This window comes from Neoarius graeffei, chromosome 8 (assembly GCF_027579695.1).
Source record: "Neoarius graeffei isolate fNeoGra1 chromosome 8, fNeoGra1.pri, whole genome shotgun sequence".
NCBI classification, from domain to species: Eukaryota; Metazoa; Chordata; class Actinopteri; order Siluriformes; family Ariidae; genus Neoarius; species Neoarius graeffei.
Window position 1 is genome coordinate 41,632,332 of NC_083576.1, and position 27,702 is coordinate 41,660,033.

Consider the following 27,702-nt stretch of genomic DNA (forward strand, 5'->3'; position numbering starts at 1 on the left):
AGCAAGAGGGATTGAGCAGCCTATATTAAGGGACATTGCTCAGTCACAAGCAGTTGGCACAGAAATAGATAAGGCTACAGCTGTCTGTGTGCAGACAGTTGGACATTCGTGTGAGGTAAGCCTAATCAAAGTAACATTTCACTGACTAATACAATTAAAAAAACACTATGTGGGACAATTTAAATTTATAAAATGTTATCATACAGACATTATTAGATACTTGGACAAAGAGGGGAAGCTCTTCTGCTAATTCTTGGATCTGATATGCCTGACTGATGGGAAAGCAGATTCCACAGTGGCAGCACTGAAGAATATTATTCACAAGAAGGGCATCCCCATAAACTTAATATGTTAAGTTAATATGTTAACTTAACATATGTTCTTCCAAAAGGTGGATGTCATGTTTCTGGCAATCAAAGAGCAAGTAACTTTCATAATCCAAATCAGCTGCAATATTTTAACTGCATGTTTATTTTGCACAAACATCGGGGACCACAATTGAGCTTTTGGTTAATTTCCCAGGTCCTTGTCACACTGGCCTTAATAAAAAGGCATAAAAGATTCTGGGGATCAACAACCTGGATCACACTTAAGCAAGCTGAACCCAAGTCTTGATGACCCTTTGGGAGTGGGGGCATTCAACATCTCTGCTGAACAGGAGAAAGGAAGACAATAGGATGAAACAGAAGACAGCCAGCAGTACTGGCGAAGATTTCAATCATAGGTAATGATTATGTAGCGTTTGGCTGACTTTACTGATGTAACTTCAATTTAGTTGCTACACTTTTATTTAGACTAATAGTTTACTAACATTTTTTCTTGCTGTTTGATCAGGTGATGAATCCATATTTAGATGGCCCGATTGCCCATCTCGAGAGGCATTACAATGAGGTTGGAGTTGTGGCTGCTTTTGGGATACTGGGTCCACAAGCAGCTACACACTCTGATGACACTGCACATGCACACCTGAAAACACTGGTGGGGAAGTTTTGTTCCTGTGTTGATTTTAGCACAGTCCTTGAAGAATGGGCCTCCTTCAAGGAACAAGTGGTCTCTGGTCTACTCAAGGTAACTTTAAAATGTGACATTTTTGTATGACATTATCATGAACAGTATACTGTGTTACTCATATGAACCTTTTCAGAACAAGACTCAGTTGGACATATTGTCAGACCTGTCCTCAAAGTATGAGGAGTTTGGGGTCCTGTACCCCACTATAAGGCTGTTGGCTGCCATTGCCATGACGGTCCCGGTCAGCAGCGTAAACTGTGAAAGGGACTTCTCTACCCTGAACAGGGTAAGAAATACCTCTCATAATGGCATTTTCTGTTTTAAGCTATCAATATTTTTAAAGACAGCCATCACTTTTAAAGCTTAACCATTTATGTACAGTGGGGCAAAAAAGTATTTAGTCAGTCACCAATTATGCAAGTTCTCCCACTTAAAAAGATGAGAGAGGCCTGTAATTTTCATCATAGGTATACCTCAACTATGAGAGACAAAATGAGAAAAAAAAATCCAGAAAATCACATTGTCTGATTTTTAAAGAAATTTATTTGCAAATTATGGTGGAAAATAAGTATGTGGTCAATAACAAAAGTTCATCTCAATACTTCGTTATATACCCTTTGTTGGCAATGACAGAGGTCAAACGTTTTCTGTAAGTCTTCACAAGGTTTTCACATACTGTTGCTGGTATTTTGGCCTATTCCTCCATGCAGATCTCCTCTAGAGCAGTGATGTTTTGGGGCTGTCGCTGGGCAACACGGACTTTCAACTCCCTCCAAAGATTTTCTATGGGGTTGAGATCTGGAGACTGGCTAGGCCACTCCAGGACCTTGAAATGCTTCTTACGAAGCCACTCCTTCGTTGCCCGGGCGGTGTGTTTGGGATCATTGTCATGCTTAAAGACCCAGCCACATTTCATCTTCAATGCCCTTGCTGATGGCAGGAGGTTATCACTCAAAATCTCACGATACATGGCCGCATTCATTCTTTCCTTTACACGGATCAGTCGTCCTGGTCCCTTTGCAGAAAAAGAGCCCCAAAGCATGATGTTTCCACCCCCATGCTTCACAGTAGGTATGGTGTTCTTTGGATGCAACTCAGCATTCTTTCTCCTCCAAACACGACAAGTTGAGTTTTTACCAAAAAGTTCTATTTTGGTTTCATCTGACCATATGACATTCTCCCAATCCTCTTCTGGATCATCCAAATGCTCTCTAGCAAACTTCAGACAGGCCTGGACATGTACTGGCTTAAGCAGGGGGACACGTCTGGCACTGCAGGATTTGAGTCCCTGGCGGCGTAGTGTGTTACTTTGGTCCCAGCTCTCTGCAGGGTCCCCCCGTGTGGTTCTGGGATTTTTGCTCACCATTCTTGTGATCATTTTGACCCCAAGGGGTGAGATCTTGCATGGAGCCCTAGATCGAGGGAGATTATCAGTGGTCTTGTATGTCTTCCATTTTCTAATAATTGCTCCCACAGTTGATTTCTTCACACCAAGCTGCTTACCTATTGCAGATTCAGTCTTCCCAGCCTGGTGCAGGTCTACAATTTTGTTTCTGGTGTCCTTTGACAGCTCTTTGGTCTTGGCCATAGTGGAGATTGGAGTGTGACTGTTTGAAGCTGTGGACATGTGTCTTTTATACTGATAAGTTCAAACAGGTGCCATTAATACAGGTAATGAGTGGAGGACAGAGGAGCCTCTTAAAGAAGTTACAGGTCTGTGAGAGCCAGAAATCTTGCTTGTTTGTAGGTGACCAAATACTTATTTTACAGAGGAATTTACCAATTAATTCATTAAAAATCCTACAATGTGATTTCCTGGATTCTTTCCCCCCCATTCTGTCTCTCATAGTTGAAGTGTACCTATGATGAAAATTACAGGCCTCTCTCATCTTTTTAAGTGGGTGAACTTGCACAATTGGTGGCTGACTAAATACTTTTTTACCCCACTGTATTTGTAGGTCAAGACAAACATCCACAATAAGCTGAAGGGGGCCATCTTGCAGCCTGTATGCGGATCACGATAAATGAGCCAGAGTGACAGACTTCCCGTACTGAGAGGCACTGGAAATGTTCTTCCAAACACCCAGGAAAATCCATTGTAGCAACAAAAGACTGATGAAAGAGCTCAAAACAGTGTGTCCTAAGCTAACCTTTTTTAATGGAATTGCCTTTATATGTTTAAAAAAGTTCTACTGTAATAAAAAATATTATTGTAAATACTTGTGAAAAAAGACTGGTCAATGAAACGTTCTATTGCAAAACACATTGTTGTAAAATAATTGTTCTGTTGTAAAAATAAATAAATAAAATTTAAAAAATGTGAAGACTTAAATATGACTCCTTTAACCGTTTGTTCAGATCCAAATGCTCTGTAATAGGAGCTGTGGGGAGGAGGTGACAATCCAGCACGCCTCCCCCCCAAACCAGTAAACTTAGGGGAAACACTGGAATGTCACTCAACAACCGTACAATGATATCAAGTGACCTACAAAAAGAACAGCAAATGGCAGCTGGGATTAAGTACACGGCGAAGACAATTCAAAACAGGCTCCTCCGGGCAGGTTTGAAGTCATGCAAAGCTAGAAAATAGCCCTTTATCAGTGAGAAGCAAAGAAGAGTCAGGCGGAAGTTTGCTAAAGACCATAAAGATTGGACCGTAGAGGACTGGAGTAAGGTCATCTTTGCTGATTAGTCCAATTTTCAGCTTTTCCCATCACCTGATCATCTAATGGTTAGATGGAGATCTGAAGAGGCCAAAAAACCAGTGTCTCGCACCCATTGTGAAATTTGGTGGAGGATCAGTGATGATCTGGGGGTGCTTCAGCAAGACTGGAATGGAGCAGATTTTTGTCTGTTAAGGACACATGAATCAAGCCATGTACAAGGATATCCTGGAAGAAAATTTGCTTCCTTTTGCTCTGACAAATGTTCCCTAACTCTGAGGATTGGGTTTTCCAGCAGGACAAAGTTTCTGATACACAATTTTTCCTTACCGCTACGCCCACAATATTGCTGACATGCCTGTAAAAGTTGCCGCTACACTAATAAAAAAGGCTTGTCAATCTTGAAAATTTTTGTTTAATTTTCTCGTTATCTCCACGTGACAGCAACGACGTACCACCATGCAAATGTTCTACATTTGGACATACTCCACTCCCTGTCCACATTAACGCCCAGTGCATAGCTGCCAGAGTAGCTCTGTAACAGCTTTTTCCCCCAGGTCACCAGACTGCTGAACTCCAAATCCAAACTCTAAACTTCTATTTATACTTGAACAATTCCTAATTCCACAGGTCACTTTATAATATTTTTGCTGCTGCATAATTTCATATTTAATTCTGTGCTGAGCCAAATTGCAACGAAATTTCATTCTGTGTACACTGGTTGCATAGTGAATGACAATAAAGGTTGTCCAAGTCCAAGTCTAGTTCCGTGTGGAGATTGTCACTGATCATGCTAGACCCTGTCATGGCCAGCCCAATCTCCAGACCTGAACCCCATCGAAAACCATTGAATGTGATCAAAAGGAACAGGAATCGTCACAAATCATCAAATAAAGCTGAGCTGATTGAAATTTTGCACCAGGAGAGGCATGAAGTCACCCAAGAGCAATGTGAAAGACTGGTAGAGTGTATGCCAAGACACATGAAAGCTGTGATTAAATGTCATGGTTATTCCACCAAATACTAATTTCTGAACTTATCCCAAGTTCAAACATTAGTATTGTGTTGTTTAAAACTGAATATGATATTGATTTCTATGCATTATTCAAGGTCTGAAAACACTTCATCTTTTTTTATTTTGACCAGTTGTCATTTTCTGCAATTAAATACTTTAAGTGATGATATTTTTATGTGGAATTTGGGGAAATGTCAGTAGTTTATGGAATAAAACAAAAACGTTCATGTTCCTCAAACACATACCTCATCTCATCATCTCTAGCCGCTTTATCCTGTTCTACAGGGTCGCAGGCAAGCTGGAGCCTATCCCAGCTGACTACGGGCGAAAGGCGGGGTACACCCTGGACAAGTCGCCAGGTCATCACAGAGCTGACACATAGACACAGACAACCATTCACACTCACCTTCACACCTACGGTCAATTTAGAGTCACCAGTTAACCTAACCTGCATGTCTTTGGACTGTTGGGGAAACTGGAGCACCCGGAGGAAACCCACGCGGACACGGGGAGAACATGCAAACTCCGCACAGAAAGGCCCTCGCCGGCCACGGGGCTCGAACCCGGACCTTCTTGCTGTGAGGCGACAGCGCTAACCACTACACCACAGTGCCGCCCCAAACACATACCTACACATCGTAAAACCAGAGAAACTGAAATTTTGCAGTGGTCTCTTTTGTTTTTTTTCCAGAGCTGTACATGCATTCAGCATTTTTTCACTCAGGGTACACATTTGGAGAAATAAGATGTTATGCAGGTGTATTTAAAAAAAAAAAAATGTCAAGTTTCTTGCATTAAACTTATATATATATCCGATGACATTAGTGTCATCGGATCACCACCAAGAACACTTAAAATTTTGTTTCCATGTTGATTCTTTCATTTTTTTATGCCTTTTTGGTCCATTTTAGGGCTGTTTTGGCATGTTCTACTGTTCCACTGTACATTGAACTATACAACATAAAAAAATCCCACATTTCTAGTGTATTTTGTGCTATAAGATTGATATGAAATGATAATGTAGTATCTCTGCTTAATTTAATATATGCATATAAAGGAGCCATTTATCACCTGGCAAAAATTTTGCAGTTCTTTAATAATGTGTCCGTCGTTATGCCAAATGACATTTTTGGTCAGTGTTCTCAAAAAGGAACCCAAAAATTCAATCACTGATTCTTTTAATAGTATCCATTTTGGTAGTTTCAATCTCTATATACAGTTAGGTCCATATATATTTGGACACTGACACAAATTTTGGTTTTTTTACCTGTTTACTGAAACATATTCAGGTTATAGTTATATAATGGACATGGACATAAAGTCCAGACTTTCAGCTTTCATTTGAGGGTATCCACATTAAAATTGGATGAAGGGTTTAGGAGTTTCAGCTCCATGTGCCACCCTGTTTTTAAAGGGACCAAAAGTAATTGGACAATTGACTCAAAGGCTATTTCATGGGCAGGTGTGGGCAAGTCCTTTGTTATGTCATTCTCAATTAAGCAGATAAAAGGCCTGGAGTTGATTTGAGGTGTGGTGCTTGCATTTGGACGATTTTGCTGTGAAGAAAACATGCGGTCAAAGGAGCTCTCCATGCAGGTGAAACAAGCCATCCTTAAGCTGCGAAAACAGAAAAAAAAACATCCGAGAAATTGCTACAATATTAGGAGTGGCAAAATCTACAGTTTGGTACATCCTGAGAAAGAAAGAAAGCACTAGTGAACTCATCAATGCAAAAAGACCTGGACACTCACAGAAGACAACAGTAGTGGATGATCGCAGAATAATTTCCATGGTGAAGAGAAACCCCTTCACAACAGCCAACCAAGTGAACAACACTCTCCAGGAGGTAGGCGTATCAATATCCAAATCTACCATAAAGAGAAGACTGCATGAAAGTAAATACCGAGGGTTCACTGCACGGTGCAAGCCACTCATAAGCCTCAAGAATAAAAAGGCTAGATTGGACTTTGCTAAAAAACATCTAAAAAAGCCAGCACAGTTCTGGAAGAACATTCTTTGGACAGATGAAACCAAGATCAACCTCTACCAGAATGATGGAAAGAAAAAAGTATGGCGAAGGCGTGGTACAGCTCATGATCCAAAGCATACCACACCTGTAAAACACGGCGGAGACAGTGTGATGGCTTGGGCATGCATGGCTGCCAGTGGCACTGGGTCACTAGTGTTTCTTGATGATGTGACACAGGACAGAAGCAGCCGGATGAATTCTGAGGTATTCAGAGATCTACTGTGTGCTCAAATCCAGCCAAACTGATTGGTCGGCGTTTCATAATACAGATGGACAATGACCCAAAACATAAAGCCAAAGCAACCCAGAGTTTATTAAAGCAAAGAAGTGGAATATTCTTGAATGGCCAAGTCAGTCACCTGATCTCAACCCAATTGAGCATGCATTTCACTTGTTAAAGACTAAACTTCAGACAGAAAGGCCCACAAACAAACAGCAACTGAAAACCACTGCAGTAAAGGCCTGGCAGAGCATTAAAAAGGAGGAAACACAGCGTCTGGTGATGTCCATGAGTTCAAGACATCAGGCAGTCATTGCCAACAAAGGGTTTTCAACCAAGTATTAGACATGAACATTTTATTTACAATTATTTAATTTGTCCAATTACTTTTGAGCCCCTGAAATGAAGGGATTGTGTTTAAAAAATGCTTTAGTTCCTCACATTTTTATGGAATCATTTTGTTCCACCCACTGAATTAAAGCTGAAAGTCTGAACTTCAACTGCATCTGAATTGTTTTGTTCACAATTCATTGTGGTAATGTACAGAACCAAAATTAGAAAAATGTCTCCGTCCAAATATTTATGGACCTAACTGTAAGTAGGAATAATGCACAGAAAAAAAAAATTGTTGACTGTAAGGCACCGACACCTTTCAGCGTTCATTGAAAATGTTCACTGGGATAATGGAAAAACAATGTAGTCTCCATAGCCCTCTCTAAACTCGGGGTTTAATCAGGGTTAAAGAATTTCCCATAATGTTTTTATAATTACCATGAGAAGTAAAGGTATAAAAATGCCTTCATTACAGACTTGAAGTAATTGCACCGAGTAGTAATTGAGAAGTGTAGTCTCTGTAGCCCCCAATTCTTCGTTAGGCGTTTCTTCGTTAGAAAAGATATTTGATTCTGTGCTCATTGCCATACAAATTGTATTTCATCATATTTCTAATAAAATATATCTAGTTATACCTTTAAATCTTTCTTTTTTTATTCTGTGGAAAAAAATATACACTGTTGTAGTCTCCATAGCCCCCACCAATTCACCGAAACGGTGGTCTTGATCAACAGGCTATATCTTCTGAATCAGATGAGGATACCTCATGAAATTTTCACACTGTAATATTAAGATATGTGGAAATAAAATGCACTGACTAAAAATCTGAAAACTAAACTTTCAAAATTACAGATGAAAAGGTGTGCAAGCAGTATTCCATATTAGTCATCTTTAAAAAAAAAACAGTAAAATTTAATTTATTTTGGAATTTTAACTCAAATTTATTGTAATCACATTTATATAGAAGAAATGTAAAGTATTATTCAGTTAACAGCAAAAGAATACACTCGTGTATCTCAAACAATTAGAATATTGTGAAAAAGTTCATTTTTTTTGTAATTTAATTCAAAAAGGTAAACTTTCATATATCCCATATTCAAAATAAACAAAAATGACTATTCAATCAGAAAAACCTTTATTCCGCATCAGTCATCACACGGCTAAACATGGACCGCATTTAGCGGTGTTTGATCAGGCTGGACATGTTAAGTAAGCTACTGATCAAAAAACTGCTTTAATCAAATGTAAAAAACAACTGAAAATAAAACATTCAATGCAAGAACATTACGAGATGGAGACAAGCTAGGAAAAATAACAGCACTATCTGAAAGATATTGTATAGATGATCTCTGTATTCAAGAACATAAACTCATTCTATGAAGGCACATTAAAGTGGAAAGATTGAGGAAAGGGATATAATTTAGTGACTAGTTCATCTAGGAAAAACACCTCAAATGCCTCTTATAGGTGGAGTAGAGTTTATTTTTGATCCATTAACCATGAAAGCTTTACTCAACATCGAATCTATTAATGACAGGATCATCATTGCAAACTTCCATGGTAATCCACAAGTTAAAATCATCTCCTGCTATAGTCCAACAAACACAGCAGAGGAGGACATGGTTGCAAATTTTTATGAGACCTTAAGCGATGATGTTAAAGAAGTACGAAAGCTTAATTTTATTATTGTTGCAGGAGATATGAATGCCAAGATAAGTTCAATAGATAAAGGTTTCAGCTTCCACAAGACCACAAATAGAAATGGCAAATACTTATTATTATTACCTTATTTTGCAAGGGAATGTAATTTACATGTCCTCAACTACAGATTCCAGAAGAAAAGGAAAAAAAAATAAGGGAAATTATGGACTTTTACGTACTCAAATGGAGTAAAAGCTCAAATTGACTATTCTCACTAATAACAAATGGAGAAACCATGCAAAAAATTGTGAAGCTTATGATACATCAGGGTTCTTGCAGGATTCAGTAAGTTAAATTTTAGACCTTTTTTAGACTTTTTAAGACCATTATGAAAATTTTTTTAGACCAACACGAAGCATTACAACCTGCCCTACCCCCGCCCTTCCCAAAAAAAGACAATCGAGTTCAATTCTCAAAACAAAGTCATTTGTATTGGTAAACTGACTATCAGGGATACAAACTGATTGTGTGCTTATTTATGTCATATGGCAACATTAGTACAACATTAGTACATTATGTCACATAGCAACAAAAGTACAAGACAATAGAGTGATAAAGGGCATTTGTGCAGTAAATGCAGTCTGTAGGGGTTTGGTTTTTTCCCCAAACTGCAACAGAACTAATTTAAACTTTTGGTTAGTGGTGTTCTGGTAATAAAACAGCGTTATTATATAATGCACTGTTGTCAGATGATGACTTTCTTGATTGCTCATGTGAACCCCATGCTGCAAACCACAGCATCACAGACCTCCACTTGCTGTAGCAACCATTTCAACCATATTAACAGTAAAAATGCATACACATCTTTTAAAACTAATAGTTAAAACATACGTAGTAGCCCTGTAGCACACTTGCTTCCAGTTAAACAGCAAACTCACGCAAGGCGGCAGCGATTTACCAATGAAATCAAGTCATACCTTGCGAGAGGTATACAAGGGAGACAGCAGGTTTTTAAGCAGTAGCAGAGCAAACGGGCCATTTGAGACAGAGGTGTAAAATCATTGCAAAATATGAATGCAACATTAATAAATACTAAATAATAAAGCCAGGAAAGACACACCATTGGGGAGAGAATAATATATTTAAAAAAAAAAGAGCACTGTTAGAAAGCTGAATATGCTGACTGGACTCATGCGCTCCATGTTGTCATGGTAACGTTGACGACATGTAATGTGCACGCTAAGATTGTCTACAGTGTGAAAGCTCTCCGCGCTAATGTGAGCGGCTATTTAACCAACCGTTCCAGCCCAACACAGCTGCTTCAGCCTATTGCTCGCAGAACATTCTCGTTTTTCATACTTACGGCGGTGCTTGAAAGTTTGTGAACCCTTTAGAATTTTCTATATTTCTGCATAAATATGACCTAAAACATCAGATTTTCACATAAGTCCAAAAAGTAGATCAAGAGAACCCAGTTAAACAAATGAGACAAAAATATTATACTTGGTCATTTATTTATTGAGGAAAATGATCCAATATTACATATCTGTGAGTGGCAAAAGTATGTGAACCTCTTTACTCACTATTATTCGACGCGCTATCCACACTCTTCATCGCACTGCCAACACAACCGCTAACCTTCTCTGACTGCCACAGACTGCATAAACTCGGCAGGAACTTAGAAGGTAGAACTACGGTAGGCGTAGTGGACAAACTGGACCGTTGCATACTTGCCGCAATCATCGGTGATTGAAGTTTTTTAGCAGGCAGACAACAACGCAACCGGCAGATTTTTTGTTAATGTTTTGCAGGCACTTCTAGGAACGGACTGAGCGGATGTAAGAATTTTAGACCTGGGATGAAAATGTGTGTTTTTTAGACATTTTAAGGCCTAAATTTTAACTGAATTTTAGACTTTTTTAGACCCCGCAGGAACCCTGTACATTCTTTCCGATTGCTTCTGATCACAGACCAGTTACAGTCACTTTTAAATTAAGCTTGAGGGCAAACAAAGGTAAGAAACAAAAACTTCCTCACTATGACTGGAGTACGCTCATGTCAAACAGCAAAATAAAAGTATGCTGTGGATGTGAAGAACAAATTTAAATCTCTTGAGCTGCAAACTGATGAAAACACTGCAAATACCATTATTATAACTATTCTTTAAGTTCATTTCTTAAGACACGTATTTTTTCGTATGTTACCTCGTTTGTTGACAGTTTTGGCGAACACTTCCGCCTTCTTCTTCTTCTGACAGCAGGAGGCGTGGACTACCTGTCAAATTGGGCGGGACGTTCACGCCTCCATAGAGTAACATCAGCTGATAAGGCACGTCACCACTCGACATCTGGTGACTGTTTTGAAGAAGGCGGAAGTGTTCGCCGAAACTGTCAACAAATGAGGTAACATACGAAAAAATACGTGTCTTAAGAAATGAACTTAAAGAATAGTTATAATAATCAGACATAATGAATTTTCACTACATACTGCAAATACCATCTTTGAGAATATCATCAAAGCGTACACACAAACAGCAAAAAAAAAAAAAAAACATTCCTGTGAAGAAGAGAGCAAATACAAAAATTTCTTGGGAATCAGAAGTAGTAATATCCAGAAGAACCACATTAAAAGAAGCTTACGTATGAGGCAAAAATAAGAAAAGAAACAAGGGGCGATGTAGCACAATTCAACAGAGCTAAAGAACTTACTAAAGCATATAAGGAGAACCTAGAAAAATACATCAAGGAAAATACAGAGGTAATAGAAGAGGCAACAAGTCAACAAAAATCACGACTTGCTTGGCAAAATATCAGTATCCTCACCGGAAGGAAGCAGCGAAGCATAGGAAAACTCAAGGTTAAAAGTCCCCAAGAAAGAATCCTTAAAGGGATCCTCCAGCAGATTTATTCTCAAACTTATTTTAAGTAAAAGTAGTCACAGATGGGGGCGTCGTGGAGAAGGCGCCATACCATAAATCCGGGGACCCGGGTTCGATTCCGACCCCTCCCCGTCTCTCTCTCCCGCTCATTTCCTGTCTCTACACTGTCCTATCCAATAAAGGTGAAAAAAGCCCCCCCCCAAAAAATCATCTTTAAAAGTAGTCGTCACAGATTTAAAAAATCAAACTTTCATTTTCAAAGACCAAATAGCATTCAAGAAAAATTAATTTTCTTTAAAATGCCAGATGGGCTTCCTGCGGTGGTGATATATGCGATGACATCAGGTAGTGGTCGCTTGGAGTAACTCAGCTGTTTATATTCTCCATTTACATCGTAGTTTTGTTAGTTTTATGGGTATTTTTACCAAATTTGGGGAAGCCATGGCCTAATGGTTAGAGAAACAGCTTTGGGACTAAAAGGTTGCTGGTTTGATTCCCTGGACCAGCAGGATTGGCTTAAGTGCCCTTGAGCAAGGCATCTAACCCCCAACCGCTCTGGCAAGAGTGGTGGCGTACCTTGTGTCTGATTAGCCAAAGAAAAACTGATGATGCGATCATCAGTTCAGGCACTAAACCCAACCAACTGAACTCAACTTTACCAGATTTATCAGTTTTAAAATAAGTATGCCTCATTGTATAGCATATAAATGCCACAAAGATGCTAAACAGAAAGCATAAGCTGGAACTAGACTGTGTTGTCGCAGACAAAATGCAAAGTGTGCTTGCTCAGCTTTAGCAGTCACTAACAGAAACTGGATCAGACATGAGACTTCGTGCTGCAAAATTTTTTTTTAAACATATAAGACAGTTTCTGCCTTACATTATGTCTAAAGCTTAAATGTAGCTTAATGCCAGTTTTTTTGTGGTATTTGTAAGAGGAAAAAAATGAGTGGCTAAAAACTTGGAACAAGAGTCCTAACATACAATTTCTTTTTCTGCTTTTACAAAACCAACATATAATACCACTACAGTGATGTGGCCACTCTGACAGCTTCAGCCATCAAAGTGTCTAAGGAACATTACAGTAGTGGTTTCCCATTGCCTTCTACTAGGTTATAGAGGTTTTCTCCTCTCAATCATTTTCACACACACGGACAATTTAGAGTAGCCAGTTAACCTAACCATACGTCTTTGGACTATGGGAGAAACTGGAGCACCCGGAGGAAACCCATGCAGACACAGGGAGAACATACAAATCCCTCACAGAAAGGCCCCCCATCGGCCACTGGGCTTGAACCCAGAACCTTCTTGCTGAAAGACAACAGTGCTAACCACTTGCACCACTGTGCTGCCATTCAAGAGAATACTCCTCCTTTAATGTCTCTCTACATACTGGTGTGTGTACACACAAAAAATGTGTGCACACACAAGTCTTTAAAAGAAGCAGGTGGTTGCAATGAAGAAAAAAAAAAAGTGAGCACATCAAGATGCTCCGAACCGAGGCTTGCCCTGCGCTTCGATACAATGTTTCCTGCTGCAGAAAACAGGTGCTCTGATGGTGTGGATGTTGCTGGAATACACAGCAAAGACTTTGCCAGCTTTGTCAGAGTTGGAAAGCATGCTGCATTTGTTTTCCACCATGACAGCAGATTCTCCTTCTTGGACGGGGATGTTCTCCAAAATACATCAAGACCTCCTTCTGCACAGTTTGGTTTATCTGCTGCCCCTCATCCTCTATCACTGGTACTGGTGGGGTCTGATGATCCCAGTATGTTGTCGAGGAACCTTGGCATACTTTACTGGGTTGTCTTGTGCTGTACTGGAGGCTCCGTTTTCACACCTCCCTTCCTTTTTGACAGCAAGTGACACGGTTTGTACTGTGCTTTTGACCTTGAATGCATCATCTGCAGACAGGAACTTGAGTTTTTAAACCTGGGATCTACAGCAGCAGCAATTAAGACAGTGTTTGGAGAGTCAGGATGAAACACAGTTAGTCCTTGTCATCTGGAGGTGATTTTTCTGCCACATGAGCCTGGTATGACATTACTGGTACAGTCTCAAAAGTTGAATTCTGTGTAGACTTCTTAAGGCTTTGCCTAGCTGTGGAAGTGCAGAGAGGGTAACATTGTTGCCCGCTCAAACACTGTAGCTCCTTCAAATAGCTCAAGGGCCTGGCTCAGCTCATCAATCAGGTTCCATTGTTCAGGCTTGAGGCCAAGAAAAAAAAAAAAGTGTTTACCTCTCGGAGTCACTGCTGGGTCCGAGAGTGCAGCAGTTATTGGCCACCTCTGTTCCAGCAGCCTGGATAACATGTGGTAAGTACTATTCCAGCAGGTACTTATATCATGCACCAGCATATATTGCAGTGTACCCATTTGGTGCTGCTTGTCCTTTAGCATGGTGCATGCCAGTTCGCTCTTTTTAAAAAGTGTTCAACCAGGCTTCTTGCAGCAGCCACACACTTAGTGATAGCTTGGTTGTTCTTCAGAGCGCTTTGCACAACCAAGTTTAAGGTGTGACCTGCACATCGCACTGACACCCATCCATGCTTTTCTGCCAAAATCTTCATTGCTGCTACAACATTAGTTCCATTGTCGTGAACAACAGCTTTGATTTTCTCTGGTGAAATGTCAAATTTGGCAATACAGTCCTCAATCCACTGTGCAATATTTGCAGCTGTGTCTCTCTCTTCAAGGGGCATTGTTGTCAGGCTGTACAACTCCATTTCCCAATCTCTCCCAAGAAAGTGACACATCACACCCAGATATGCCTCTGTAGCAATGCTTGTCCAAGTGTCAATTGTGAGTGCAATGTCAGTCTCCTTAAGCCTCTTCTTCAACTTGTCGATGATTTATTCATGTTTTTTCTCCACCATTTTCATGAAGTAGGTTCTTGAAGGAAGCGTGCACCGGGGATTGAAAGTGGAACTCATCTTCCGGAAGCCTTCATCTTCAACCATGGACAGCGGGCACGTCTGTGACAATCATGTTCAAAATGCTGTCTGTGAACTCGGCTGCTTGCTCAGTTGAACATGATGCGGCTGTCCGAACAAAGCTGTCCATACGATGGATTTACTGAAAAAGAGATTAAATAATTATGATTGATCTCTCTTACTCAGCTTAAATATCAAACTGTAAGATACAGTCTACAACCTACAACTGCTGACCCTGATCACTACAATCAGACTATAATGAATATACCTGCTGTATTGGATTGGTACATTTTTGGCTCCAATTGCTACTTCCACTACCTGATATTCTGCTCTCTTGTATATTTTATGCATCAATGTGAGGTGTGTGTGGGTAGGTGTGTGTGCGCGCGCACGTGCGAGAGAGGGGTGAAACAACGAATGTGCAATAAGTGTACAGTGGTGCTTGAAAGTTTGTGAACCCTTTAGAATTTTCTATATTTCTGCATAAATATGACCTAAAACAACATCAGATTTTCACACAAGTCCTAAAAGTAGATAAAGAGAACCCAGTTAAACAAATGAGACAAAAATATTCTACTTGGTCATTTATTTATTGAGGAAAATGATCCAATATTACATATCTGTGAGTGGTAAAAGTATGTGAACCTCAAGGATTAGCAGTTAATTTGAAGGTGAAATTAGAATCGGGTGTTTTCAATCGATGGTATGACAATTAGGTGTGAGTGGGCACCCTGTTTTATTTAAAGAACAGGGATCTATCAAAGTCTGATCTTCACAACACACGTTTATGGAAGTGTATCATGGCTTGAACAAAAGGAGATTTCTGAGGACCTCAGAAAACGTGTTGTTGATGCTCATCAGGCTGGAAAAGGTTACAAACCCATCTCTAAAGAGTTTGGACTCCACCAATCCACAGTCAGACAGATTGTGTACAATTGGAGGAAATTCAAGACCATTGTTACCCTCCCCAGGAGTAGTCGACCAACAAAGATCACTCCAAGAGCAAGGCATGTAATAGCCGGCGAGGTCACAAAGGACCCCAGGGTAACTTCTAAGCAACCGAAGGCCTCTCTCACATTGGGTAATGTTCATGAGTCCACCATCAGAAGAACAATGAACAACAATGGTGTGCATGGCAGGGTTGCAAGGGGAAAGCCACTGCTCTCCAAAAAGAACATTGCTGCTCGTCTGCAGTTTGCTAAAGATCACGTAGACTAGGGGTGTTTAAATTAATCATATAATCGATGCATCGAGATGTGGACAATTCAGCATTGATGCAGTGGGGACCATAATTGATTATAACGTGATGGCGTCATTCGTCGCATACGTGATAGCAAAAAATGGCGGAGAGAGGTCGCGAGGTTGATTTAAAAACGCACCAAATATTTTCAAAGCCGATATATGGACACATTTTGGATTCTACAAGCTGACTGGGAAGCGCGAACTGGACAAGTCACATGCGGTGTGTAAAGCCTGTCACACAAAAATTAAATATGTCAGGAACACCACCAACTTAAGAAATCACGTTAGCCGTTTCCATCCTGAGTTGCTAACACCACCAGCCCGGGAAAAAAGTCAGACCCAGCGCAATCAAGAATTGATGTGACCCTGTCAACAATACCACCCAACTCGGATAAAGGGAAGAAAATAACCCATGCTGTGGGAACCTTTATAGCAAAGGATTTACGGCCGTATTCCGTCGTGGACAACGCCGGGTTTCAACACCTATTAAGGACACTGGAGCCGCGATACGAGATGCCGTCGCATAGCCACTTTACACAAAAGGTAATACCTGCTCTCTACTGTGAAACCAAAGCTAACATAATGGCGTCAATGAGCAAAGCTAGTCAGGTAGCAATAACGTGTGATTCATGAACTTCGGTGGCAAAAGAATCTTATGTTACTGTGACGGCACATTATATTAGCAAGGACTGGCAAATTATGTCCCATGTGCTGCAGATGAGAGCTGTTTAGGAGGCTCACACGGGTGCACACCTGGCGGAGCTACTCTCACGTGTTGTGGAGGAATGGCAACTATTGGACAAATATAAGATAAGTCTTTGTCACTTTTCCAAAGGTACAACGAAAATGAAGGTGCTTTTGACTCATTATGAGCTATAGAAAGAAAAAAGAAGGGAAAAAAGGGGGAGAACAAATAAAGTATAAAATTAAATAGTCAAGTATAGAGTTGCACTGGTAAAATGGTATAAACAGAATATAAACAAATCTATTGCATGGTTCTATATGTACACGGATTGCACTTAAAATAGTACAAACAGAATTGTTTTGGTTCTGTATGTACACAGATTGCACTGATATATAAATACTGGTGCTTGTGACGGACAATGCTTCAAACATGGTCATAGCAGCTCAAGTCAGAAACTTCCAGCATGCAAGATGCTTCGCCCATACCCTGAACCTCGGGTCCCAGCGGGCGCTTAAAGCGACCACGCTCGCCAGGCTTCTGGGAAGAATCCGACGTATATCCACATTCTTTCACCACAGCAAGCCACCATTTGAAAGTGAACCAGACATGCCTGGGATTGAAAAATCAAAAACTGCTGGCTGATGTTTCAACAAGGTGGAACAGTTCCTACGACATGATCCAGCGGTTCTTGGAAAAGCAGCCTGCAATTTGTGCCACCTTGCGGTCACCAGAAGTTCAAAGGGGAGAGGCAGACCTCTACACACTCAATGAGACAGACATTTCAAATACAGAGGACACTCTGAGCGCCCTAAAACCACTGAAGGATGCGACTACGCTGATGTCTGAAGAGTGTAATCCAGCCATCTCTCTGATTGCTCCTCTCATCGCACAACTTCTCCAAAACATGACAGACCCCATCAGAGACTCACTCATGATTCACGAGATCAAGAATGCTGTCAGAACAGATCTCATGAACAGGTACAGCACTGAGGCAGAGAAAAAGATGCTTTTAACAGCCTCTGCCCTGGATCCTCACTTTAAGGGTTTGCCCTTTCTGACAGAGGAGGAAAGACTGGATGCATACAAAGGAGTGACTGAGGAGGCAGCATCCTTTAAGGTAATTTCATCATGTTTATTGTTAAATATATAAAAGGTTTAGGATTGAATAAAAACACTTAATAGGTGTGAGTTGTTGCATTGACTGAGTATACCATCTGCTAAATTAATGCTTTTTTCTATTTTCTATTTTTTTGGTCCAACACAGAATGAGTGTATTCTGATCAGGAGGACAAAAGTGGTTGAAGCACCTGAGGGAACAGGAACTGTGCAAGAAGAAACACCAATGGAAGGCAGTCCATGTGCTCCCAAAAGAAAGGCCTCATCGCTGCTAGTGAGTTTGCTGGGACAGTCCTCCTGTGATACTGAAGGTACAGTAGAACCTAAGACCCCCTATGTCATAGCTGAAGAGGAACTGAACGAATACTGCAAAGCCTCATTCCTGCCTCGGCCTGAGGATCCCTTGAACTGGTGGCGGGTACATGAGGTCACATCTCCCCTCCTCTCTCGGCTGTCGAAACGATACTTGTGTATCCCTGGCACAAGTGTATCTGCAGAGCGTGTTTTCTCTACTGCAGGAGAAGTGGTCACTGCAAAAATATCCGCTCTCAAACCAGAGCATGCAGATTAACTGGTATTCTTGCATAAAAACTTCTCATCTCATTATCTCTAGCCACTTTATCCTGTTCTACAGGGTTGCAGGCAAGCTGAAGCCTATCCCAGCTGACTACGGGTGAAAGGTGGGGTACACCCTGGACAAGTCACCAGGTCATCGCAGGGCTGACACATAGACACAGACAACCATTCACATCTATGGTCAATTTAGAGTCACCAGTTAACCTAACCTGTATGTCTTTGGACTGTGGGGGAAACTGGAGCACCTCGAGGAAACCCACGCGGACACGGGGAGAACATGCAAACTCCGCACAGAAAGGCCCTCGTCGGCCACGGGGCTCGAACCCGGACCTTCTTGCTGTGAGGCGACAGCGCTAACCACTACACCACTGTGCCGCTCACATAAAAACTTACAACTTCCCAAATGCTGAAACTTAATGTTTTGCACTTTCAGGAAGTGCCCTGTGCCCAGTGCTCTTATTTTATATTATAGCTTTTATTTAGAGTAGCACTGCAGAATGGTTTGTTTTTGATACTTGACCATATTCAAACAATAAGTTTATTTATTTACTATTTCTGTTGTAATGGTCATATTTTCTGTTTATATTTTGATATTATGAAACACGATAGGTAGACTATGCCTACTATTCATTTGTTTATTTAATGTAGGCCAAATGGTCAAAATTTGTTTACATTATTTAACAATATTTAATACGTTAATAAGTGGGTGGCACGGTGGTGTAGTGGTTAGCACTGTCGCCTCACAGCAAGAAGGTCCGGGTTCGAGCCCCGTGGCCGGCGAGGGCCTTTCTGTGTGGAGTTTGCATGTTCTCCCCGGGTCCGCGTGGGTTTCCTCCGGGTGCTCCGGTTTCCCCCACAGTCCAAAGACATGCAGGTTAGGTTAACTGGTGACTCTAAATTGACTGTAGGTGTGAATGGTTGTCTGTGTCTATGTGTCAGCCCTGTGATGACCTGGCGACTTGTCCAGGGTGTACCCTGCCTTTCGCCCGTAGTCAGCTGGGATAGGCTCCAGCTTGCCTGCGACCCTGTAGAACAGGATAAAGAGGCTAGAGATAATGAGATGAGACGTTAATAAGTAAACACCATATAAAATTCACTAATTCGCAGAGGTGGAAAAACTGGATTGACAAAGTAAAAGTCCTGCTTAGGTTTTCCTTCTGCCTGTGCTCTCAACACAGGTGATTTCACCAATTAGCTCATCAACCTGGCTTAGGGGATGTGGTAATTAGAATCAGCTGGTTCATTGAATTGGCTGGAGCAAAAATGTGGCAGGGTTTTTACTTTCTGCACCCGGGTTTTTCCACCTCTGCTAATTCAATGCTACCTCATGTCTACTGCATTCCAGATGTTACCATACTCAGGAAATGCTCTGATTTGTTGACAAATTTGTTGCACTGCGTCATAAATACTGTTGTCTGCTGTGTTCATACTCAAGCTTTGTTAAACAAAAAAGGGAGCCTATATCATACTGTTTGTATTTGTTGATGAAAACAAAACCATGTGAAGTAATATAGAAAATTGATGTGCCGCATTGTGATATTGAATCGTTGACATGATAATCGTAATCGAATCGACTCGTGAGACCAGTGAAGGTTCACACCTCTAACGTGGACAAGCCAGAAGGCTATTGGAAAAATGTTTTGTGGATAGAGGAGAACAAAATAGAACTTTTTGGTTTGAATGAGGGGGCGGCACGGTGGTGTAGTGGTTAGCGCTGTCGCCTCACAGCAAGAAGGTCCTGGGTTCGAGCCCCGGGGCCGGCGAGGGCCTTTCTGTGTGGAGTTTGCATGTTCTCCCCGTGTCCGCGTGGGTTTCCTCCGGGTGCTCCGGTTTCCCCCACAGTCCAAAGACATGCAGGTTAGGTTAACTGGTGACTCTAAATTGACCGTAGGTGTGAATGTGAATGGTTGTTTGTGTCTATGTGTCAGCCCTGTGATGTGAGGGTGTACCCCGCCTTTCGCCCGTAGTCAGCTGGGATAGGCTCCAGCTTGCCTGCGACCCTGTAGAACAGGATAAAGAGGCTAGAGATAATGAGATGAGACGTTAATAAGTAAACACCATATAAAATTCACTAATTCGCAGAGGTGGAAAAACTGGATTGACAAAGTAAAAGTCCTGCTTAGGTTTTCCTTCTGCCTGTGCTCTCAACACAGGTGATTTCACCAATTAGCTCATCAACCTGGCTTAGGGGATGTGGTAATTAGAATCAGCTGGTTCATTGAATTGGCTGGAGCAAAAATGTGGCAGGGTTTTTACTTTCTGCACCCGGGTTTTTCCACCTCTGCTAATTCAATGCTACCTCATGTCTACTGCATTCCAGATGTTACCATACTCAGGAAATGCTCTGATTTGTTGACAAATTTGTTGCACTGCGTCATAAATACTGTTGTCTGCTGTGTTCATACTCAAGCTTTGTTAAACAAAAAAGGGAGCCTATATCATACTGTTTGTATTTGTTGATGAAAACAAAACCATGTGAAGTAATATAGAAAATTGATGTGCCGCATTGTGATATTGAATCGTTGACATGATAATCGTAATCGAATCGACTCGTGAGACCAGTGAAGGTTCACACCTCTAACGTGGACAAGCCAGAAGGCTATTGGAAAAATGTTTTGTGGATAGAGGAGAACAAAATAGAACTTTTTGGTTTGAATGAGGGGGCGGCACGGTGGTGTAGTGGTTAGCGCTGTCGCCTCACAGCAAGAAGGTCCTGGGTTCGAGCCCCGGGGCCGGCGAGGGCCTTTCTGTGTGGAGTTTGCATGTTCTCCCCGTGTCCGCGTGGGTTTCCTCCGGGTGCTCCGGTTTCCCCCACAGTCCAAAGACATGCAGGTTAGGTTAACTGGTGACTCTAAATTGACCGTAGGTGTGAATGTGAATGGTTGTTTGTGTCTATGTGTCAGCCCTGTGATGACCTGGCGACTTGTCCAGGGTGTACCCCGCCTTTCGCCCGTAGTCAGCTGGGATAGGCTCCAGCTTGCCTACGACCCTGTAGAAGGATAAAGCGGCTAGAGATGATGAGATGAGATGAGGTTTGAATGAGAAGCATTATGTTTGGAGAAAGGAAAACACTGCATTCCAGCATAAGAACCTTATCCCATCTGTGAAACATAGTGGTGGTAGTATCACGGTTTGGGCCTGTTTTGCTGCATCTGGGCCAGGATGGCTTGCCATCATTGATGGAACAATGAATTCTGAATTATACCAGTGAATTCTAAAGGAAAATGTCAGGACATCTGTCCATGAACTGAATCTCAAGAGAAGGTGGGTCATGCAGCAAGACAACGACCCTAAGCACACAAGTCGTTCTACCAAAGAACGGTTAAAGAAGAATAAAGTTAATGTTTTGGAATGGCCAAGTCAAAGTCCTGACCTTAATCCAATCGAAATGGTGTGGAGGGACCTGAAGTGAGCAGTTCATGTGAGGAAACCCACCAACATCCCAGAGTTGAAGCTGTTTTGTACAGAGGACTGGGCTAAAATTCCTCCAAGCCGGTGTGTAGGACTGATCAACAGTTACCGGAAACGTTTAGTTGCAGTTATTGCTGCACAAGGGGGTCACACCAGATACTGAAGGCAAAGGTTCACATAGTTTTGCCACTCACAGATATGTAATATTGGATCATTTTCCTCAATAAATAAATGACCAAGTATAATATTTTTGTCTCATTTGCTTAACTGGGTTCTCTTTATCTACTTTTAGGACTTGTGTGAAAATCTGATGTTTTAGGTCATATTTATGCAGAAATATAGAAAATTCTAAAGGGTTCACAAACTTTCAAGCACCACTGTAAGTGCTGCTGGAGAAACAGCTAACATAACAGCAGTATGGATTATAGTGGACACGTACTGGGCATATCTGGTAAGCCTTTGCTTGTTGCACAACACTTTTGTCTGCTAGAACTGCAAATCAGCTCGTTACTCAGCTAGCAGCTGCTAAGCTAATGTCACGTTATCATGATCTGATTTTTAACTTCTCACAAAACACTTTTCCACATCAATAAATGCTGTGTGGACACAACAACAAGCCACCATATTGATTAACTAGCCATTCAATATATCCATAATTACTGAACATCATACGTAACGTAAATTGATTTACGTTACCTTGTCTCGGATCTGTTCTGTGGACTAGATGTGTAGACTGGATGCCTTCCGTTGAGGTGTTGTAGCACTGACAATGTGCTGTTTTTGTAGGCTAGTTCAGCTTTGCAACAGATACGCTCCACACAGGTTTTGCTCTGTCTTATCTTGAAATGATCCCAAACTTGACATTTTCTGTCATTTCCTCTGCCCATGATCCTCTCCTCGCCCTTTACCATTTTCTCCCTCTTCCTCCATTTTGCAAACCGCGCCATTAAATCACGTCCGATGTCTTTCACATCATGTATCCACAGCAGCTTGTTGTGCCACAGTAATAATCATCCATGTGAAACAAAGCGAGCTGATAGGAATTAAATGAAACCTCAATGCAAAAAAAATATGCATTGATCATTTTTAGTAATTGAATTATTCGAGTTACTCAAGGAATCATTTCAGCCCTACTATAAACCTGACAAGAGAAGACCATCCACCAAAACTCACAGACCGGGCAAGGAGGGCATTAGTCATAGATACAACAAAGACACCAAAGATAACACTGAAGGAGCTGCAAAGATCCACAGCAGAGATGGGAGTATCTGTCCATAGGTCCACTTTAAGCCATACACTCCACAGAGCAGGGCTTTATGGAAGAGTGGCCAGAAAAAAAGCCATTTCTTAAAGAAAAAATAAGAAAACATGTTTGGAGTGAGTTTACTCAACAGCATGTGGCAGACTCCCGAAACACATGGAAGAGTCTCTGGTCAGATGAAACTAAAATTGAACTTTTTGGCCATCATGGGAAACGCCATTGTGTGGCGCAAACCCAACACTTCCCATCACCCTGAGAACACCATTCCTACAGTGAAGCATGGTAGTGGCATCATCATGTTGTGGGGATGTTTTTCATCTGCAGGAACAGGAAAGCTGGTCAGGACTGAAGGATAGATGGATGGCACTAAATACAGGGCAGTTCTGGAGAAAAACCTATTTGAGTCGGCCAGAGGTTTAAGACTGGGACGAAGGTTCACATTCCAGCAGGACAATAACCCTAAACATACTGCTAAAGCTACACTGGAATGGTTTAAAGGGAAACATCTAAATGCCTTGGAATGGCCTAGTCAAAGCCCAGACCTCAATCCAATTGAGAATCTGTGGCACAATTTGATTACTGGACACCAATGCAACCCATCAAACTTGAAGGAGTTGGAGCAGTTTTGCCTTGAGTAATGGGCAAAAATGCCAGTGGCTAGATGTGCTAAGCTAATAGAGACATACCCCAAGAGACTTGCAGCTGTAATTGCAGCAATAGGTGGCTCTACAAAGTATTGACTTTAAGGGGTCAATACCTATGCACACTCCAGATTTCTGTTTTCTCATCTTATTGTTTGTGTCACAATTAAAATAAAAATTGCACCTTTAAAGTGGTAGGCATGTTGTGTAAATCAAATGGTGCTAACCCCCCCCAAAAAAAAATCTATTTTAATTCCCAGTAATGTGACAAAACAGGACAAACACCAAGGGGAATGAATACTTTTGCAAGACACTGTAGCTTAGAATTTGTCTTTGTTGTCCGAAAGGAGAGATACGCGAGTGAGAAATTATATATTTTATTAAATTTTACTCGTGATATTTAAGTCAGTCAATCGGCACATGCCTCAATTTCCTGAGACATTATGGGTGTTGACAATAACTTAAAGGTAGACTGCCTTTCAGATTTTTCAAGTGTAGGTCATAAAAAGAATTTCCCTGACACCCAATTATTTTTGTTTAGTGGACTGAAAGCTATTGAATTTGAATCACAGACTTCCAATTTTTTTAGGTTTTTTAAAAATAGAACAATTAATGAATTTAGAGCCACATGGCCCTAAATTCTCCACTATTTTTTTTCCTGCTTCACCATGACCCAATTCAAGATACTACATCATGGATCATATGGTGGGCTTTCCCCGTTCATGCAAGGCATTGTGTGGGATACAAATTTGAAAGAGGAGAAAAAAATGGAAGATGTGAGTGTGCGAATGAAATGTGAAAGACCGACTACAGTAACAGAAAGTGAGAAAAAAGATGTTATGGTGTGAAGGAAAGGAAACGTAGGACCAAACTAATAAATATCAGCGATCAGCAAGCACCGTGGTGAGATCAGCTGTTCGTTTGGTGACAGAATGATGTAAATGTCAGTGCACCGTCAAAATAAACCTGTAGATGGCAGTAATGCAACACTATGGATGCCAGCTGCCGTAAAACCCAAAAGAAGTAGTAAACCTGCGCATGCACACACAGACTTCCTCTGTCTGCTTGAAGCGAGCGATTTCATGCACATTATTTGCTAGAGAATCCCCTCAAATTAAATAACTTTCCAGCCACATAATGGCCTTTTTTGAGATATTATGGAAATAAATATAATCACAATGACCAAATTTCAGAGGGAACTAAATTTCACCAATTTTATGAAATTGAAAGGCCGTCTAGCTTTAATAACGAGACAAAAACTTAAGTGAACTACATAAATGTAAAAAGAGCAGTACAAAAATCAGTAATAAAGATGACATAACCTTTGAATGCATGTGGATGATAACGTTTCTTGTCAACCTCCCCAACCCATCTGCGCCAATCTACCTTAAAAAAAATACAAGCCCCAAGAAAACCTGAGTTCGCCCCTGGTCTTTTCAATAGCTAGAAATGCCCCTGGCATCAACCATCATAAACCGCACGAACTTTCGAGGAACAGGATGATTCAGAATGTTCGGACCATAAGTAGGGCACCTCAGGCAGATTGTTTTGAGGTCTTCTGATGGCATGAATCCATTTCTTGCGAATAGTCGGACGATTCTGGCCAGGTAAACAGTGAAAAGATATCTTCTCGTCCTTCTTTTTAGCATAATTTTGACATTTATATGCTATGCAATGAAGCATATTTTACTTATTTAAAACCCTATAAATTCAATAAAAATTCTTGAAAAATTAGCAAAACTACGATGTAAGCAGAGGATATAAACAACCGAGCTACTCCAAGCTTCCACTAAGCCACGTCACTTCCGCGGGAGGCCCAGCTGGTATTTTAATAATGTAGTCTATTTTTCTAGAACATCATCTGGTCTCCGACAATGAATGCTTGACTGTTGAAATCTACGAATACTTTAACTTAACATAAGTTTAAGAGTAAATCCGCTGGAGGATCCCTTAAGACATACAGTCCTCACTGTATTCCCCTTACAATGCAAAAATGTGTGATACTCACCTTTTCAGTGTGGGCACAGATAAGAAACACACTTAAATACACGATGAATATGCTGAAATTAGCTTTCATTGTGACTGATAATTATAGCAGTAACGTTAAATTACAACTGTTTTGCCGACGATTGCAGGAATAACAAAAAAAAAAGAGTATAACGTTACGAAAATAGCTCCCTGACAAATCCAAATGTATCACGTAATAAACCAATCGTATTACCAGACATGTACTTTTTTGTAATACGCCATCAAGAAACGTATTTAGAGGCGTTGGTTAATATTATCTGCGTGAATATTTGAGATAAGCAAAACCCGCAGTACTAATGCCCTGTATACCTATCAATAAACTGCACTTTCCAAGGTTTCTTTTTCTTAGTTTCATTTAAGCAAGCCGTTCTTCTTCTTTAAAGTTTTATGGCGGTTGGCAAACCAACTTAAAGGTGCATTACCGCCACTGACTGGGCTGGAGTGTGTAACAGGCGCTATGAGGGGACGACACATTCTTTTAGCTAATTCTGAATCTTTCAGAAATTTGATAATGTAATAATACATCTGACTTGATGCTCTCCCTAATAAACCAGGTAAAGTGAAATTGTGATGATTAACCATTCTGAGAGATTTATAAAGCTCATTTCTTTCACATTCTTACAACCCCGATTCCAAAAAAGTTGGGACAAAGTACAAATTGTAAATAAAAATGGAATGCAATAATTTATAAATCTCAAAAACTGATATTGTATTCACAATAGAACATAGACAACATATCAAATGTCGAAAGTGAGACATTTTGAAATTTCATGCCAAATATTGGCTCATTTGAAATTTCATGACAGCAACACATCTCAAAAAAGTTGGGACAGGGGCAATAACAGGCTGGAAAAGTTAAAGGTACAAAAAAGGAACAGCTGGAGGACCAAATTGCAACTCATTAGGTCAATTGGCAATACGTCATGACTGGGTATAAAAAGAGCTTCTTTGAGTGGCGGTGGCTCTCAGAAGTAAAGATGGGAAGGGGATCACCAATCCCCCTAATTCTGCGCCGACAAATAGTGGAGCAATATCAGAAAGGAGTTTGACAGTGTAAAATTGCAAAGAGTTTGAACATACAGTATCATCATCTACAGTGCATAATATCATCAAAAGATTCAGAGAATCTGGAAGAATCTCTGTGTGTAAGGGTCAAGGCCGGAAAGCCATACTGGGTGCCCGTGATCTTCGGGCCCTTAGACGGCACTGCATCACATACAGGCATGCTTCTGTATTGGAAATCACAAAATGGGCTCAGGAATATTTCCAGAGAACATTATCTGTGAACACAATTCACCGTGCCATCTGCCGTTGCCAGCTAAAACTCTATAGTTCAAAGAAGAAGCCGTATCTAAACATGATCCAGAAGCGCAGATGTCTTCTCTGGGCCAAGGCTCATTTAAAATGGACTGTGGCAAAGTGGAAAACTGTTCTGTGGTCAGACGAATCAAAATTTGAAGTTCTTTATGGAAATCAGGGACGCTGTGTCATTCGGACTAAAGAGGAGAAGGATGACCCAAGTTGTTATCAGCGCTCAGTTCAGAAGCCTGCACCTCTGATGGTATGGGGTTGCATTAGTGCGTGTGGCATGGGCAGCTTACACATCTGGAAAGACACCATCAATGCTGAAAGGTATATCCAGGATCTAGAGCAACATATGCTCCCATCCAGGCGACGTCTCTTTCAGGGAAGACCTTGCATTTTGCAACATGACAATGCCAAACCACATACTGCATCAATTACAGCATCATGGCTGCGTAGAAGAAGGGTCCGGGTACTGAACTGGCCAGCCTGCAGTCCAGATCTTTCACCCATAGAAAACATTTGGCGCATCATAAAACAGAAGATACGACAAAAAAGACCTAAGACAGTTGAGCAACTAGAATCCTACATTAGACAAGAATGGGTTAACATTCCTATCCCTAAACTTGAGCAACTTGTCTCCTCAGTCCCCAGATGTTTACAGACTGTTGTAAAGAGAAAAGGGGATGTCTCACAGTGGTAAACATGGCCTTGTCCC

At 41.0% G+C, this 27,702-nt stretch overlaps 1 protein-coding gene across 1 annotated transcript in view; it reads right to left on the reverse strand.

Annotated features, from left to right (window-relative positions):
* sil1 (SIL1 nucleotide exchange factor) overlaps nt 1–26,056 on the reverse strand; it is a 142,956-nt gene extending 116,900 nt beyond the window's left edge. The window contains exon 1 of the mRNA XM_060927641.1: nt 25,663–26,056. Coding sequence (XP_060783624.1) covers nt 25,663–25,731 — 69 coding nt within the window. The 5' untranslated portion in view covers nt 25,732–26,056. The remainder of the gene's footprint in view (nt 1–25,662) is intronic.
* Between the last annotated feature and the right edge of the window lie 1,646 nt (nt 26,057–27,702).